The sequence below is a fragment of the Punica granatum genome, chromosome 2 (assembly GCF_007655135.1).
Source record: "Punica granatum isolate Tunisia-2019 chromosome 2, ASM765513v2, whole genome shotgun sequence".
Taxonomy (NCBI): domain Eukaryota; kingdom Viridiplantae; phylum Streptophyta; class Magnoliopsida; order Myrtales; family Lythraceae; genus Punica; species Punica granatum.
In genome coordinates, this window is record NC_045128.1 from 43,171,775 (window position 1) to 43,189,290 (window position 17,516).

The following is a 17,516-nucleotide window of genomic DNA, read 5'->3' on the forward strand; positions in this document are numbered from 1 at the left end:
AATGAGAACAAGTAATCCCATCACATGAATATAACTTAAAATCTCTTAATTACAATGTAAAAATATGCGTTATTCCGTTACGCTTTTTTTCTCTCCTTTTCTCTGAGTAATAATTTGAGGATATTGAAGGGTGAAGCAGAAGTCCCGTACGCAGCTCACGTGCTACCCCACCTCACTTGCGAGGGAACCATAAGGTCGTCCCGACATGTGCCGCGGATCAGACTTACTCTAACGGAATTTAAAAGGCTTTGATTTGGTGGGGCCCGTGGAGCTTTTCCGTACGGTGAAACGTGGGCAGTCATGGTCCGTTGCGCTCAATGGGTCAAACCTTTGACAAGAGCCTCCTCCTCCTCCTCCTCCTTTTTTTTTTTTTTTATGGTACGCAAATGATAGGACAAGAGCGTTTTTGGCTAAAACGATATGGCTGCTGTTGATCGATTAAGCAATGTGCATGATGCTTTGTGGGTCTAATTAGTAGTACATGGTGACCCCATGATTAATGAATGTGATCTTGCTACTTATCCAAGGAGTAATAATGATTCGAACCAGCTCAATTAATTAGCTCGATTAACAACTTGGAGAATGTGGGGGGCATCGGTAATTTAAAATGAATTACAATAACGAGAGCACATAATGCTTTTACCACTCTCCCGGTTATTGCCCGAAACTGCAGAGTTATATTAGTCTTTATAGATACATGTAGATACCTATATTCTTATTTCAAAGAAGCAAAAGGAAATCAGCAATCAAACTTAATCTAGAGCAGCGTGACTACCTAATATATATATTTATTCGAGCAAAAAAAAACCTAAATATATATTTATAAATGTCATGAAATGTAATAAAATAAAAAGGGACGTGCAAGAGGAGAGCCACCGGGAATTGCATATTTCTGCTTATCTTGTCATAAAGAAAAAGAAAAAGCTATTTATCGCTATTAATATAGGCACATATCCACGCTATGTATAGAAATTTACATATTGACTCCGAGTCACTAATAAATAAATTTAAATTAATAATATAGTAGATTACCAACTAATGCTAATATTTTGTAAATTAAATAATTAATAAGTTTGTTTAAAGATTATTAATTAAATAAATTTGATTTTAAAAAACACGATATGTGCGGTCAATTCAGAGGAAAGAGAGAGAGCGATAGAGAGAATATCGGAAGAAAGGAGAGACGGGGCAAGAGTAGGCGAGAAAATAGGAAGTTATTTATGTATATTTACCATTATAATAGTGGAATTTATCATAAATATTATATTAAGGAAATTTTTTTAATAAAATTTTGAGAAATATTGCTCTTACAAATCTGAGTACAAATATATACAAAGTTATGAACTTTTTTTTTCGGTATGAATTCTAATATCTGATTTTTTTTTTTCATTTTTGAAAAATGAATGTTAGACCGCTACCCCCTTCTCCAATGTAGCAATAACAGATACAAGTATACAATAGCAGATACAAATATACACAAGTTATGCGTTACTTGGCTAAATCCCACTCCTCAAAGATATTCCAATTTCATTGGAAGTACCTATTTCTTCACTGAAAGAAAAGAGAGCACGCATTTTAAGAAAATTAATTGGGGTAAAATATCTAGATTTTTAGTAAATTATTTAGAATTAAAATATAAATGACACGACTACTTAAATTAGTAGTTTTTTTTTGGTGAATACTTAAACTGTTAGTTAAATATATGGATTTCGACATAATTTTACTAAAACTTTTAGTAAAGTATTTAATTGCACTATATCACCATTTTTTATGATTGCACTATAGAATTTTTCAATTTAATCGGTTGTAGCCAGCACGTGCATATATAAAATTTACATCATACCGCTTCATGTATTGACTATTTCATATATATATATATATATATATATTACATAGCCATTACCTATATATATATATATATGTGTGTGTACATATTCCTTTTTTTTCATGATAGATGTATATATTTTCTAAGGCCTGAATTTAGGCTCGATCCAAGGATGGACCGAACGGACAGTAGCCCATTTTATGAGGAAATTTATGCATTATAGTACAAATTTTAATGAAAAATTCTTCCAGTTTGTCCCCTTAAGTAGGAAGTATAGTATTCTATGCGCCCCTCAAGGAGTTCGCTGCCGCCACCCCTCCCCCCGAAATCAAAATCCCAAGTCTATCTCTACATAGATCAAGTTGGGGTGTAGTCGCGTTGAAGGGCCATTCACATTTATATTATTCATTCAATCTGCTAATCGTTCATATTGTATAATCACTTCTTCCTTCTAACAACAGTGAATAATGTTTTTCAGTCATGATTTGACTGAATCAATGCCGCCTGATTCGGAACACCTGCTACGTCCTAATTAAGTAAGGGTTTTATTTGCTGCTCTTTTTATGTCCTCATTCCTGAAAACTCTATAATTCTTGTTCCTTAATTGCCCAGGAGAAAGAATAATATCTATCGTGCCACGAATCGATATCGCATGGGGTTGAGATCTCAAAGTTGAAACTGGGCCGATTCCCGATTATGCCATCAATTTACTGAGAGAGGGCGCCTAATAAGGCAAAAGAAACATCAATATACCCACGCGTGTCAGGCACAAATTAATATAAACCCCAGTAAAGACATTGAACAAGTGTCCCAGATATATGATAGCCTACGTGTGTGTATAATATATACATGGTGCATGAGCTATAACCATATATACACGTACTGTGGACATATACATATACTGTTCCCTTTTTTTGCCTCCTGGTTTCCTATAGCTGTCGATACATACGCCAAAGTTTTTGAACGGTTCTTTTGTTTTTTATTCTGACTTTTTTTGTGTTCAGTTTGGTCTTCTGGGTGCGGTGCTGAGAAAATGACAAGCACATATTATTAGTTTGATTAAATACATTTACATTTTAAACTTATGTTCAATTATGAATCTAACACCCGCATATATAATCTCTGTATTCGTACGAGTGAGGTGAATGCTCGTAAAAGAAATCCTCAATATAGGGATCCGAACGTGAAAACAGGTGGATTTTGTCTCATCAGCAGCGTCCGTCAAATCAAAGCCATAAATCTATTGTTGGATTCATTTGAAGCACAAGGTCTCGACGTATTTACCCAAGATGGAACAAGAGCCACTGTGTGTTATAAATCTGCCATATAAAACTAGTACCAAAATTTGAAGTAGGGAGGGAATAGCGCACAATGAGGTTAATACGTCAAACAGAAGGTTGTTGGGCGAGAATTAAGTAATTTGAGAAAACTGTCAGTTGCTGTTTTTTTTTTTTTTTGCTGAATAAAAAAGGTTAGATCTAATTATTAGTTCACTGTGGCTGTCCCAACTAAGGGAACCTAACCGCCACGGAATGTTCATTTCGCCATAGCTCGCTGAGACTTTTAGCCCCAACTTGATCACCGCAACCCCACCAACACACTAGTAAATTAAGTTCAAGGCCCACTGGATCAAGTATTATGGGCCGGCCATCGCCATTTCATGATACACCCATATAGTGGTGAGCTCTACATTCTCAGTGAGATTCAAACTCGTGATGTTTAAGTGAAGCGCTTAATACTTAACCACTAGACCATCGTGTTCGTGGTACTCTCGGTTGCTGTTAAGTTGCCCCAAGTAGGTAGTTAATGGTCATTATTGTCCCAACCGACCTGTTCACAAACTTTTTTCACTCTCCAGTACCTCATTTCTCCTCGATTCCACATAAATCCCCAAACTTACACACATTGTGCGCAGTTCAATCTTTATATGGTATGCACCACGTCAAGACGACATGCGATCTTTTCAGGACATACAAGTCAAGGTCGTTGGGTACTGCTTCATTGTCTGTGAAGACACTGATCGAGCTGTTCGGAGGAAAAATGTTCTACCTGTCCAATTGGTATGACGAGCGAAATTTATGGAAATCATGCCAAGTTGCTTTTTAATAAATAAATTAGAGAGATATTATAGAGAAGAGGGGAAAATAAAAATTAAAGTAGAACATCAGTCGAGACATCGAGTGCACATACACAATTATAAACACAGAGGGCTAGCTATCTATCTAGATAATGTATTTAAACTTTAAAGTGTGAAAAGCCGCTCCTTACAATCATTTCATGATCATTTCAAGTACTCTCCTTTTGTCTATCAATTAGCAGGCCCTGTAACCTTTCCTAATTAAATCAATTTCCTAGCCAGGGTTCAGCTTCTTTCTCTCTTCTCGTGGCGTAGGATTATTTTTGTTGGTTTATTAATCTCTATAATATTCAAAAGATATACTGATTCAAAGAAAGTACAGATATCATATATATATATATATGTATGAGCTTAGAGGACTTTGGGACACCGAGTTGCGCATTGAAAAAACTAATCTTGTCTATTATTTCATCTCATTTAATTCATAATAATTTGTTTCGATTACAAAGGAGGCTAAGGGTATTATAAAATATAATCCACATTTTAAATAAATTAGCACAGTTAATACTATTAGCAAGGATTAGATTTGAAACCTTTTAATTTCTAAGCAAGTGCATCAGCCAACACTATGTCTTTTTCCTCTAAACTAGAGTAAATTAAATTGGATATTACTTTCCATTTTTTCATGCAAATATCATTCCCTTTGTTAGTAGGTGTACACAGAACCACACTCTTCAATTGATTTTCAAATGTGAAAAGGCTTCTGCTGATGATCATCATTCACCAATGTACTCTTCACATTTAGAAACTGGTAAGTAATTATATATGCAAGATAAACCCAGATCAATGTAAAACTATATAAATAAACGTGACTGGCTAGCTATAATTATCGAATCCCATGTCTATCGATCTATAAGTCAAATGGAGAAAAAGCAAATTGCATCGTACTATATATTTATCGTTGCACTTTACGTGCTGCAATTGACTGGCTGATGATAAGTTCAACTTGGACATGCAAGCTGCTGCTGAATGTCCTCGGTTCGTGAGTCGTGACAGGGTCGAAAAGCCTTCTTAAGAGATGGAAGTGAAATATAGAGGATGTACTGCGAGGTTGAATATTTGTTGGGTGCTACTACTGCTCACACAGAGCTTTCCACGAGCGCAAAGTGAAAAGGAGAATTTTATGTGCACCGGCGACATCATTACGGTGGCAAAAAGTTAAGGCTGTGTGAGGATATATATCTCTCCAAAGCCAAAGGGACATAATTATTATTATGGAACGTATGTATGTAAAAAAAAAAACATTTCCCACATACAACACGACACAAACCCTCCCTGTAGGTGTGGAAGGCGCGTGGATCACAATCCATGAAAAAATCAACTCATCTTCAAACCACATTTTTTCTTTTAAATATATGTATTCATATTCATATATATATATATAAATAGAAAGAAAATTAATTAAGAATTATAGTATATGTTGTGGGGGCTGGGACATAATTATAGATTTAGGGGGGTGGCTTCAAGCAGGGCCCCCGCCTGCAGGAATTTCATGTGTGTTTGAGCTCTTTGAGTAAGACATAAGCAACAACGATAACATATCTCTGCAGGTTTTGCCCAATTATATATGCACACACACACACATATATATATATATATATCCATGACCAAAGCATATATTGTATATACCTTAAAGATAAGATAATTTTTTTGCTACTTTCCGACCAGTGTAGAATAAAATCTTTGAAGGGCCCTTTTAAGGCAAAAGGAACATTAATTCTTCCTCGACCACATTTTTAATTGTCATTGAACAATTTTGTTCATTGTTGATTATACTTGAAGCAATCTCTCGTGTGTATGTGATCTCTCTCTCTCTCTCTCTCTCTCTCTCTCTCTATATATATATATATATATATATATATATAGATCCAAGTCAAAAGCAAAAGGCGGCTACAGATTTTTGTAAGAAGCGACTCATACATACGAGAAGCAATTAACTACGCGGAGGAACGATGAATATTGATCTATGCAAGATGTTGCATTTGCAAAGTATACGAAAGGATTCCACTTGCAAAGACGGGATCTCACATTGATGAAATTCTTCTTTGTTCCAGCTCATTAATTAGGAAAACTAAATGAACATAAAAAAAAAGAGTCGAAATTTGCATAGATCGGCACCAACATGTAATTATGAACTGCAAAAGATGGGACAAGCAGTCGCATAGTAAAAGTCTTTCTTGCCATATTTAGGTAGATCAGATAGACGCCTGCACATGTAATCTAGACACAAGCCATTAGATTCTTCTTCTATGTCTACCATGCGACAATTTTCTTTAATTTTTTTCAGAGAGATTGCGATTTTTTTTTCATTTGGATGTTAAGTTATTATGGCCACAAATTATTTTTTTGTAGGTTTCGAACTTGTATATTAAGAATAAAATTCTTCCCCCGATGAAAGTGCAATTCATCACCTGCATCACATCTCGAGATTATTTAAAAACATCATGCAATTGTTTGAAAAGTTTGCAAGGTCGGGTTGGGAGAATCAACGGAATTGGCAAGCTTGTGGGAGGGAAAAGAAGCCAACCTCGTAACAGTTAATTCCTTTGTGTGGAAAATTAGTTAAAATCATTGACCCAAACCAAAAAAGGTTAAAATCAAAGATATGAGAATGGAATCGTCGATAAAATATAGAGAGCAAGAGAGATTTGACTAATTCTCTCTCTCTCCCGGATGCTATTCCCATGGCCTTGACTTATAAACAGCCAATATAAATAAATGAAAGAGCGGCAAAGAAAACATCGACTGACTAAGAATAGAGATGTGCATTTGTTCCAAACTATCCGGCAATCCTTGAAAAGACCATTTAAACAATTTTAAAGTTAGGAATTAAATATTTCGACATTTTTTCTCCTACCACTTTGGAAGCTTTATCGAATTCCGACTGACATTTCTCAAGATGGGCGGTATCACGATCCATTTCAACCAACCACCTGCCCTTAGTATTAAAGATCGGAGACATGGCCGGCCTATTCGATCATACGTACCATGAATTGTCCCTAATGAATTTGAGCCCCTTGTTTGTCCAACCAGCTGCTGGTAACTAATGACTCCATTCGCACAACTCTACCTCTTATATATAAGTTCGATTAGAAACTAGAAACGGCCAACCCCATTAATTAAGTTTGTTAAGAGGGAATTAAAGAAAGCAAATACAGCGGAGAAGATATAAAGAAATTAAAAGCGCACGAGTCTCACCAAGTTGAGTCGGTCGAACCGCCCCAACCGCAAATCGCGCCTCCTTATTTGGAAAAGTAGAAGGGAGGCAAAGGGAATGCCACGTGGACGTTTGACTCAAGCCACGTCATTCACACACGAAGACCATTGCCACGTGGGAATTGACAAAATGGACAGACGGACAATGCAATTTCGATTACACATTAAGCATTAATTACTTTCTGGGCAAAAAAATAAAAATAAAAAAGATTTTACAGCTTTATTTATTCTCACGACGACTACTTGCTCTCTCCCACTCTCAGATCTCAGTTAAGTTTTAACGGAGATTTACCAACAAAAAATAAATAATTTAAAACTCCTAAAATTTTTTTTTAAAAAAAGGCAACAGTAATAATAATAAGCCCCATTTAAAAAAAAAAAAAACTGGCCCATGAACGGTCGCCGCCGGTACAAAATCTGCCGAGAAACCAACCGGCAAGCCAGCAGCGGCGACGCCTCAACTCAAACGATCACTCTCACTGGGTCGCCCCCTTCCTAATACGGGTGGGTGAGCCTGAGCCCCATTTCCAGCTTCTCATGGGACCGCGAGAGCGTCCGATGCGAACAAATCGCCGATGTCTTGAAAGTAGTCATCCACCGGACACGTGTCGATGCACAGCGACGGGAAATCGTCAGGCAGTGTCTCCAGGAACAAGTCGCTGAAGTAATCCTCACTCTGCAGGCTACTGTGCAGCGCCCCGGAATCGTCGAAGAGCGTGCAGTCCGGCGGTTGGAAGTTGAAGAAATCGTCCATGAACGGGGGCAGGTCGAGCTGCAAGAACTCGGCTGACTCTGACAGGCTCGTTTCCCCTTGACACTCCTGAACCTCCTCGACTGTTTTGGACTGACTCGGCTCGTGAACCGGCTCGGCGTCGTCGCTGGAGGACTGGGTCCTGAACTGCAGTACTGAAGTTGGGGAAGAGAGGTTGTGAGACTCCTCGCCGGAGTCATATCCTGAGACTGATGGATCGCTAACGTTAACCTTAACGCTAACGTCGACGTTAACCCCCTCAGAGGCCTTGTCTTTGGACGGCGGGGTAACGAAGTTGGTCAGCGCGTCGGGCCCACGAAGCTTGATAGCAGCGTTGTCGTACACCATAGCAGCCTCCTCGGCGGTATCGTAGGTTCCCAGCCATAGGCGCACCCGCCTAGCCGGGTCCCGAATCTCCGCCGCCCATTTTCCCCATGGACGCTGCCGTACACCGCGGAACTTCTTGCCATTACCGTCGGCGGAGGGAACCTTCAGCGGCTTCCTCGAAGTAGCGGCGGGGGACTCTCCTATACTACTGGAGCTCCTCTTGCGGCTGCTTGGGGTGGGCGCGGTCTTGCAGCTGGTCTCGATGGAGATCTCGGATACATAGCGCTTCACCCGACGGCGGCAGAAGAAGGGGTCAGCCTCCTCGTCGCTGGAGGAGTCGGTGGCGTCGGGGTCGGTGACGGATATCCGGACGGTTCTGGGCAAGGGAGGGTTCCGAGGGCCGGAGGATTTCTGGGTTTTAGTGAGTTTCTTGGAGAGGGTTCTGTGCTCGGTGTACTTGATCGGGCATAGGATGCTTCGGTCCATTTCTCAGCTTCCTTTTTCGTTCTTCTTTTTTTTTTTGGGTCTCTCAGTGATGATCTCTGATGAAGATATATTGATTCTCTTCTCTGTCTCTGTCTCTCTCTCACTCTTGCATCGGAAATGGAAACCAGAGGATCAGCGTGGCTATGGACGGGAATAAAGAGAGCAGTGGTGGGAGACCCAGAAAAGGTGAAGTGGAGAGCCGTGAAGAAGAAGCTTCAAAAACCTTGTTTGGAGATAACCACAAAGACAGACAACACAGACAGGGACGGTTCAAAAATCTGCTCAAAAGAGAGACCTCGAAAGCTCAACTTCTTCAGCAGACGGGGACAAAAAATCTGGAAAAAAAGGAAAAGATTCTCAAGAAAGGAACCGCCTTCTATGCTTAAATCTTCGGATGATCAAACAAACAGCAATGGTGGGGCGGGGAGAAGGAGATGAGATTCCAGAAAGAGGAGGAGGAGGAGTTGTTGCGAGCAGAGAACACAGTGAGTTTGTGCGGGTGAGAGAGAGAGAGAGAGAGAGAGAGAGAAATGTGTCGAGGGAGCAGAGCAGAGTGTTCACAGTGAGAGAGAGGGAGAACACTGAAATCGCTGTTTTATAGGATCTCTTTTTTTTTTTTTTAATAGGTTGTTTTATAGGATCTCGACCAGCCGGAATTGCTAATCCCATTTTCATTAATTAATTAATTTCTCTTCTTTTTGGAATTGTCATTTCCCCCTTTAATTATTTTTCTTTTCCCTTCCTTCCATTTAACCCCACAAATTTATTTACTTACTGTTCCCCACTTTTCCAGAAAACGAAAAACATAAAAAGAAAAAAAATATCTCCGAGGGGAGGGGAGAGGGGCAGTTTTGGGAAGTGAACTCACACCTCGCCGGAGCCGAAGATTCCGGCAACGGCCGTGAGGATTATGTGTTGTGCGGGCCGCCGCATAACGTCTATCCCGTTGGATGGAGGACACGTGTCGAGTGGGACCCGGGACCATATCCCCAGCGGGGAGCGATTCCACCGGGGTGGTGAGTCAGCAGCAAGTGCGAGTCTAGGGGAGCGTGACCACCAGTCACGTGAGCCCCAAGATATCCGGCCTCCCCCACACAGTCACTGGCCCCTCCGTTGAAAACTATTTTCCCGGTGAAAAAATAAGGAAAAAAAACAATTTATTAATTGGTTTTTAATATTTTCTCCCCCCCCCCCCCCCTTACTTTGACCAACACCCGTAATATCAACTGGCTCAAATTAACCCCAGCTTTGTTATTCCAAATATGCCCCTGAACTAATTCTGGTAACTCCCCTAGGGGCTTGTCACAAACCAGTTCATACTAAGCTGGCATTTTTTTTTTTATTTGGGGTGAACTTCGCATGGTATGTATATTTAACCCCGAGAAAGCTGATTACCATTTTCAGTTTTTCACATCATATGTATATATCCAGCAGTGTCATTTCTTTTTTCGACAAAAAATCAGGCTATGAAGCGTCAATATTCCATACTGTGCATACACTTTTACTATGTTACATGTCTTCTCGCTAGCATAGACATGTCTTGTATGGGAACATCTAAACGTAATAGTCGCATCAAAAGCAAAGATTTTCCTTCTTTTTTTTTTTTTGCTTTCGGTATCAGTGTGACCCAAAGCCCAATGAACACTAGGTTCAGGCCATATCGGACTGGTAAGAAATAAAATTTTCTTAGTCGTAAATCTTACCAAATTGCGATAAGAAAAAGGTAATGTATCAAACCCCTTTATATACTTTTTCTTTTTAATGCCGTATTCCTTTACTTCTAGTCTTATTTTGTATCCAAGAAATAGATGGTCGGTATGAAATATTTTGCCATAAAAAATTAACTAACAATTTCTTCATTTGGGGCGAGAATCGTATGCCAATCATTTGAAATTTTAATAGAGAATGCCATAATGGGAACTTCATAAGTCTGCTAGTTATTACTGTCGCTTAATTATAAACAATAGCCTTCTCAGAAAATAAAAATTGTAAAATTCTTTCACTTTAAATGAATTGATTAGAGTGGTTGTACTATCCAGAACACATAATTAAGTCGGAATTAACTCTGCAATAATGTGCAAACCATGTATTTTCCAAATTGTATGAATTGGATTGTCCTGCTAAATCAAGTAACCAAATAAAGTAGGGGAATTTAATTAGACAACGAAAATACTGTCTCATAATGATTTATTTTGTCTTTCTTTTTTGGGGAGTTTGTCTCATTTTTGGATTTGAACAGTGTCGAAGTTTTGCACTACCATTTATTGTGTTGTCAGCATCCAACTTAGACATCCAACGACTGGGGAAGAAGAACAAATTAATTAATAGAATGAACTCGGCGAAAATTCTGAAGGTAGACATTAAATTTTGGCTAACTTGTCTTTGATTTTGAAGACATGAATAAAACAAAAGGTGAAACTTAACTAATATTAATAAAAATTCGATTGTCCTTAATTAATTATGATCTCATAGTCCACCAACTTGAAAATCAACCAATGGGGTTAGACCGGCCTCGAGCTCGATTTAAGATTTATTTCGATATATATTCCTCACTTTCCTAACTCGAAATTAATCATGCGAATCATCAAAGACTCCCCCAACGTTATATCAAACAAAGAAGCCGACTCTTTTTGTCCCTTAATACCCATAATCACCCACACAATCCGATATATTAGAGTGTGATTAAAAAGAAGTAATTTGTCATTACATGTGATGTGGAGACCCGGCCGTCATCAGTCCAGCTCGGCATTCCCTGTCCTTACGTGTCGCTCAATGATTGGTTGGTGAGCTCTCAGCATCTTCGCCATTAGGTATATATGCTCCTATAATTATTTCAGCGTTGAGCAATAGAGTTTTGCCGTTTTGGATTATGAGAGGTCTTTTGGTTTACATGTCATTTGCTTCTGTTTAGAGTGTTGTAGTCAACCCAATACATACGGCCATGCATTCCATATATCTTTCTTTTCCCCCTGCATTTTCTGCAATGTTGGTCTAATTTTTTTTATTTAATTTAATTTCTTCGGGAAGTGGCAATGGCATTTATTAGAGTTTGATACTTTGTGGGCAAACAAGAGGAAGTACATGGTATGGAAAGGCTTAGCACGTTGGAAGGTAAGATTTAAAAGAGAGTGGAGCTAATAATTGGGAAGATGTTCTTGAGAAGGTACAATGCACATGATGATGATGATGATGATGATGCGTGTTAACATCAGACATTGTCACATGAACCCCTATTGATAACACAATGGAAAGAACACTATGCCCTCTTGTATGTTATGAGCTCGAAAAGGATTCAAATCCGTTGTTGTAGCTCGCACCTACTAATTGTTTTTGTGTGGTTTGCACTTTGCATATGATGAACTATACAGGAAAATATCGATCATTGTTGTCGTCTATATATATTTATGGTTTTCTTTCTTATCATAAATTTCGATTTAACTATATGTTATTTTTCTGCTTCTATGAAAAAATGCATGCAGGGTCTTGTCCCGATGACTGAGAATTGTATATCTTCCCACTACTTTAGCTCCGGTGTCTGCTCATACTAGGCATATTGTTGTCTTTCTTGTCAAATTAACGAGGTTATAACTAATAGATAAAGCGATTATTGGTGTTTCTCAGCAAGCAAAAAAATGCAAGATAATTTTTTTCATTTTTCAGAGAAGAACTCCATGAAACTTAAAGTACTATGTTCATCGACACTGCAAGAAAGCTAATACCGAAAAGAAGATTGCAAAAGAATTAATTTTTAAAAAATGGCATTTTCTTTATTTTCAGTTCTCATTTATTTCTGTACGAGACTCGTGAATTTTAAGGGAAAAGCAAAAACGGTGACTTCAGTTTTATTTCCTTTTCATGTCGAATCGATGGCGGGGAAAAAATCACCTAACTTTGTCACTGTATGTTGCCCCTTCCAGTCCGCCAAACTTTTGACGTTTGTGATGGGAAAGGGGCTTTGAAATTTTTTTTATTATGTCTCTTTGCTAGAGAAATAATCTCCACCACACATATGCTACATGTAATTTAAGCATGCACGTTAGAAAGAGATGAGCCGTATGTGCATGTGTACTGATTATAAGAAACCGTCTTCCGATCAGAAACTAAGATAAAATAGCTAGCTAAGTACTGCATAAATTTGCGACTGCATGCTAACGTGAGAGAGAGGACAAATTTCGAAGGGTGTGGTCGGGGGAATACTCTTATATAATTAACTTGGAGGCAAGTGATGATCAGAGCCATGAACAAAAGGACAGGCTATCAAACTACATGAAGCTCGACAAATAACCCGATGAGGAGATATTGATGGTCTACGCGTTTCAAATTAAATTAATAATATTCATGGCAGTGTTTTGATTTTTGCTCCATTCGCTAGCTTAATTAGTTCTATATATACACACACACACACACTATATAGGTGAGAAAAATATCAACTCCTTGTTTATGTGTAAATAAATTAATTGTTTTGGTCACATGCATTTGGATGTTTGCTAAGCCATTTTTGAGTTACGGAAGATGTCATTAGCGTAAAATCCACCAACTAAGTTTTAGTTTCTGTACGTATTTTCAGCTGTGAATTCAGCTCCCAGTTTAATTACTTGAGAAAATTAACAGTTGTGTCGACTGTCATTTTGTAAATTAACAGTTAACAACATCAAGGACCGGCGATAAAAGAAAACAATAAAGGAAATAATAAAGGAAACAAATTAAATTTATATGGAAAGAAAGGAAGGGGGAATAATTCTCCTCATGCATATATTTCCAATCAGTGATAATCTTAAAAAGAAGAAAAAAAAAGTGGAGAAATTAACATGAAAATGTACCCAATTAATAAGATATAATCTAAAAAGATGGGCCATTTCGAAACACGACCTTTGAAGCTTTCCTAAACCAGCTGCCCTTCTTGAAATGTGCATTGCCCCCGCTAAAATATATGTGAGTGTGGCCGAAGCTCGAACTTTGATGTAGCTGGCGAATTAAAATTAAAATTTAATTCGGGGAAGTAATTAATAAAACAAAATATTCAATGTTGAGACGGATTAAATTAGTAAAGTATCTACATTAAATTTTTTACATAATTATTACGAAATAAAAATTAAATTACCAATGTGAGTTGATTCAAACGGTTCAGTATTTATTCCACTTAAACAAGATTCGAGTTCGAGTCCTTATGAATGCAAAAAATTCACTCTATGAGAGTTTTACCTCTTAGTGGGCCGACCTGACTCGACTGAATTAGTCGAAACCTAATTGAATTTTCGAATACCAGAGTTCACACCCAAAAAAATTAAATTGGGAGTGAAAGAACCAATTAGTCATAAAGCTTCGTTTAGAAGCAAGAGATGTTTTGCTAAATTAATTATCACTCTCACGCACACACACGCACACTCCGCTGCAATTATATCATCCTCTCTCTCTCTCTGATTTAATTATTCTCGAGAATTTTCAATCATTATATTTGCTTGAATCAATACATATAGCAAGCTGTGCCATTAGATTGTTCAAGGACGTCCAGGCTCTTCCTGTCCATATATATGAATTTACAATTTATTTATATATATATTTTTTAATATTTAATCAAGGATAGGGTTCAAGATCAATGATGAGATTTCTCTATACATCCCCTTCCTATAATTCCATAACATTTGCATGCTTGCCCAGTGTAAGGGTTGCTATACTAAGCAAGTTGTCATGGAACAAAACACGTACACTTGTATAGATCATGATCTAACTTCTCGTCTTATCTTAATTATTTATAATTAATTGTGTGAAGGCGTGTGTATATGTGAATGATAGATAGGTATATAAGGACGTTATCTAGCAAACATTAGTATATAATTAGACTAAGAGGTTTCCCAAATCAATAGCTTCTTTTTAGACGGCAGAAAAACATTGCATATGTACATAGTGCTATATGCGTCTAACATCGATAATGTAGTTCCTAAGGTCCAAGGCTGACATATCCCGGTGACTGGTGAGTAATCAAAAAGCATCGGAAACCATAATATATTTGGATCTAAAAATCGGAGATGCTTAGTTTGGAAATACTTCATCTCCTGGGAAGTACTGAATATAGTACTCGACCTTAATGAATCTTTCTGATTTAGGAATATATATAGAGTAATATAATTTTGATGATCATCATGTGTGTCTCTACTACAAACATATTAGAGAATAAAATATAATAATTAACTAAGTAAGAAAGATAAGGAGACCACAAATAAATCAGGGCATTAATTCTCCTGTACATGCATATATACGAACCTGAACTTCACGACGTGCATGCGACTTCTTTTCTGACTTAAAATCAGGCAGGTTGACTATTCATTGATTTTCTCACTAATTAATTAATCAATCCATCTTATTGGATTTATTCTTGCCCAATGACGAGTTTAATCGGAGAATTCACTAAATATTTGACTTCTTCTCCCCTTCTTGCAGGGTGAAATTAAGACCCACTTCTGAAAAAGTTTAATTTAAACTAATAATTAAGCACTGATACCGGCGGTAGGAACTTTATTAATTAACCAATATTTATATTCTTGTTTAGACTTCATTTTTCAGATTTATTGCAATTAAGATTGATAGTTTATACATAAATATTTTATGCATGTATCTCTGTACGTGCATGCATTATATGTGCCACTCGTAGTAGTCCTTAAAGCAATAAACACGAGCTCCGTAAATTTTGTCAACAGACTTGAGTAGATTAATGCGTATTAACTTTATATATATATATATATATATATATATATCCATATGGCTACAAAGATCAACGTCTGTATCTATTACTAGACTTTCAATGTCTCCAAAGGTAAGAAGGACAAAAATCTCATATTCATATACAAACTCATTTCTTTTTCTTAGAAATTCATTACCATTATATATTCATCATTGAATATGAAAAGGAAAAACAATGAAACATACACATGCACATGATTTATGTTATTACCTGTTTGACTATATCTATATATATATATATATATATATATCTAATAACTTCGCTTTGTGTAACAATAAGTTCGTTCACACCCAAATTAGTGGGAACCGCGAAAGCACGAGAGCACAAGTATATATATGTGTTAAGGACCATAACATTAGCCCGACCTGTTTGGCCTGATTTACCGTTCTGGTTCACATTGATACTCTAAATTGGATAACTAAATCCTATTGAGAATATTTCTCTATCTATATCTCATAATATTTTTGATATTATCTCTTGAATATTCTACTGATATGTATATCTTATTCATAAGACAATATTCCCTATCGCTAATGTTATATATGACAAGTATATCTATTTGTTATTTGTTATCAAATATACTACACATATTACGATATTCCGATATACATATCTCGAGACACTTATAAATACCTCTCCAGGTACTCCTAAACCTCGGGTACAATTCTTTTACCTTTCTAAAAAAAAATCTTATTTAAGCATCTGAGAGGGAAATCGGAATTTCCTCCCGTTCTTTCCCTTTTTGCAAGTTGCTCGAGACTCGTGATCTGCACGAGATCAAGGTTCGAAAACCGAGATCCTAACAATATGTATATATGTATATCTGCTGTCAACACAAAATAAAATCTAGACAAAAAGAAAATTCTACTTCGGACGTACATACATGTTGCGTATGAAATGTAACTATTTCTGGCTATTAGTAATAATGATCCGAAGGTATAATATTAATAATGAAACCGATATGTTTCTTTAAATCTAGGGAAAAGAATAATGGAAATTCAGCTTTGGACATATTATTAATTACATTAAACAACGTACCACCGACTATAATTAATTACATTGACATTATGTAGTTATGCATATAAGTAATGATCCCAAAGGTATTATAAACTAAAGCAATAATATTTTTTGCGAAAGCCGAGAATTATATTTTGGGAGAGAAGAAATTGATTAATTATGCCGACCAAATAAGTTGCCAACATGTCGAAAAAACTGAGAAACTAAAACCAGGCTATATATATGACACATTAGCCTAGGAAGAGGTTTTCTACTATATAGTTACTAGAAATTAGCAAAAGAAAAATAAATGGGGGGTTTTCGGGTTAATTATATATGTATATATAAACATTGATTTCCGTAAAGGGCAGCATTTTAATATCATCAAGCGGTAAAATTTAATTGAACCGGACTTCATATGCCCTAGCGAGCCCCTCCCCTACCCTTTCTCGATGTTCATTATATTGGACTGATCAGGACAGTTAATCAGTGTGCGCATATATTTTATATAAAGTAAGAAAAAATTATACATTCGGTCCTCTAAATTTGGTTATTTTTCTGTTTTAGTCCTTTTTTTATCGTTTACATCCTATACCTTTAATTTTTTATGTTTCAAACCTTTTCCTTTTTCTTGGTTCGATTTCGTCCAATACCTTTAATTGTTTTTCTATTTAGATCTTTTTATCAAAATAATTATTAAGAAAAAGTTTAATTTTGGTGCTCAACATTTTTTTTACTATTCCTTTTGCCTGAATTGTTTTTTGTTAGTCAAATATTGCCTCAACGTTAAACGTTTTACCAACACGACATTTCTTGAAATAAAAACTACTTTTTCATTCATTTTAGTCCACCAAAAATAATTACTTTTCAAAATTAAAATAATAATAATAAATTAAAATAATAACGTGAAGTATTGAATCTACTCGAAGTTTGAGGTATAAGTAACCTCAACTAAAGTGGTGCTAACCGTTAAATGAATGATGATAATTTGAGAAGGAGAAAGGCGATGGTAAAGGATGACGCCGAGCACCACCGTCTT

General features: G+C 36.8%; 1 protein-coding gene across 1 annotated transcript; it reads right to left on the bottom strand.

Moving 5' to 3' along the window:
- Nucleotides 1-7,224: 7,224 nt before the first annotated feature.
- On the bottom strand, nt 7,225-9,393 carry LOC116194257 (ethylene-responsive transcription factor CRF3). Its single transcript, XM_031523022.1, has one exon. It carries the CDS (start codon nt 8,740-8,742, stop codon nt 7,714-7,716), a length of 1,029 nt encoding a protein of 342 aa, XP_031378882.1. The 5' UTR covers nt 8,743-9,393; the 3' UTR covers nt 7,225-7,713.
- Nucleotides 9,394-17,516: the final 8,123 nt, after the last annotated feature.

What these genes read in the sequence shown, in the direction of transcription:
- LOC116194257 (XM_031523022.1), bottom strand. Translation starts at nt 8,742, where the DNA reads ATGGACCGAAGCATCCTATGCCCGATCAAGTACACCGAGCACAGAACC.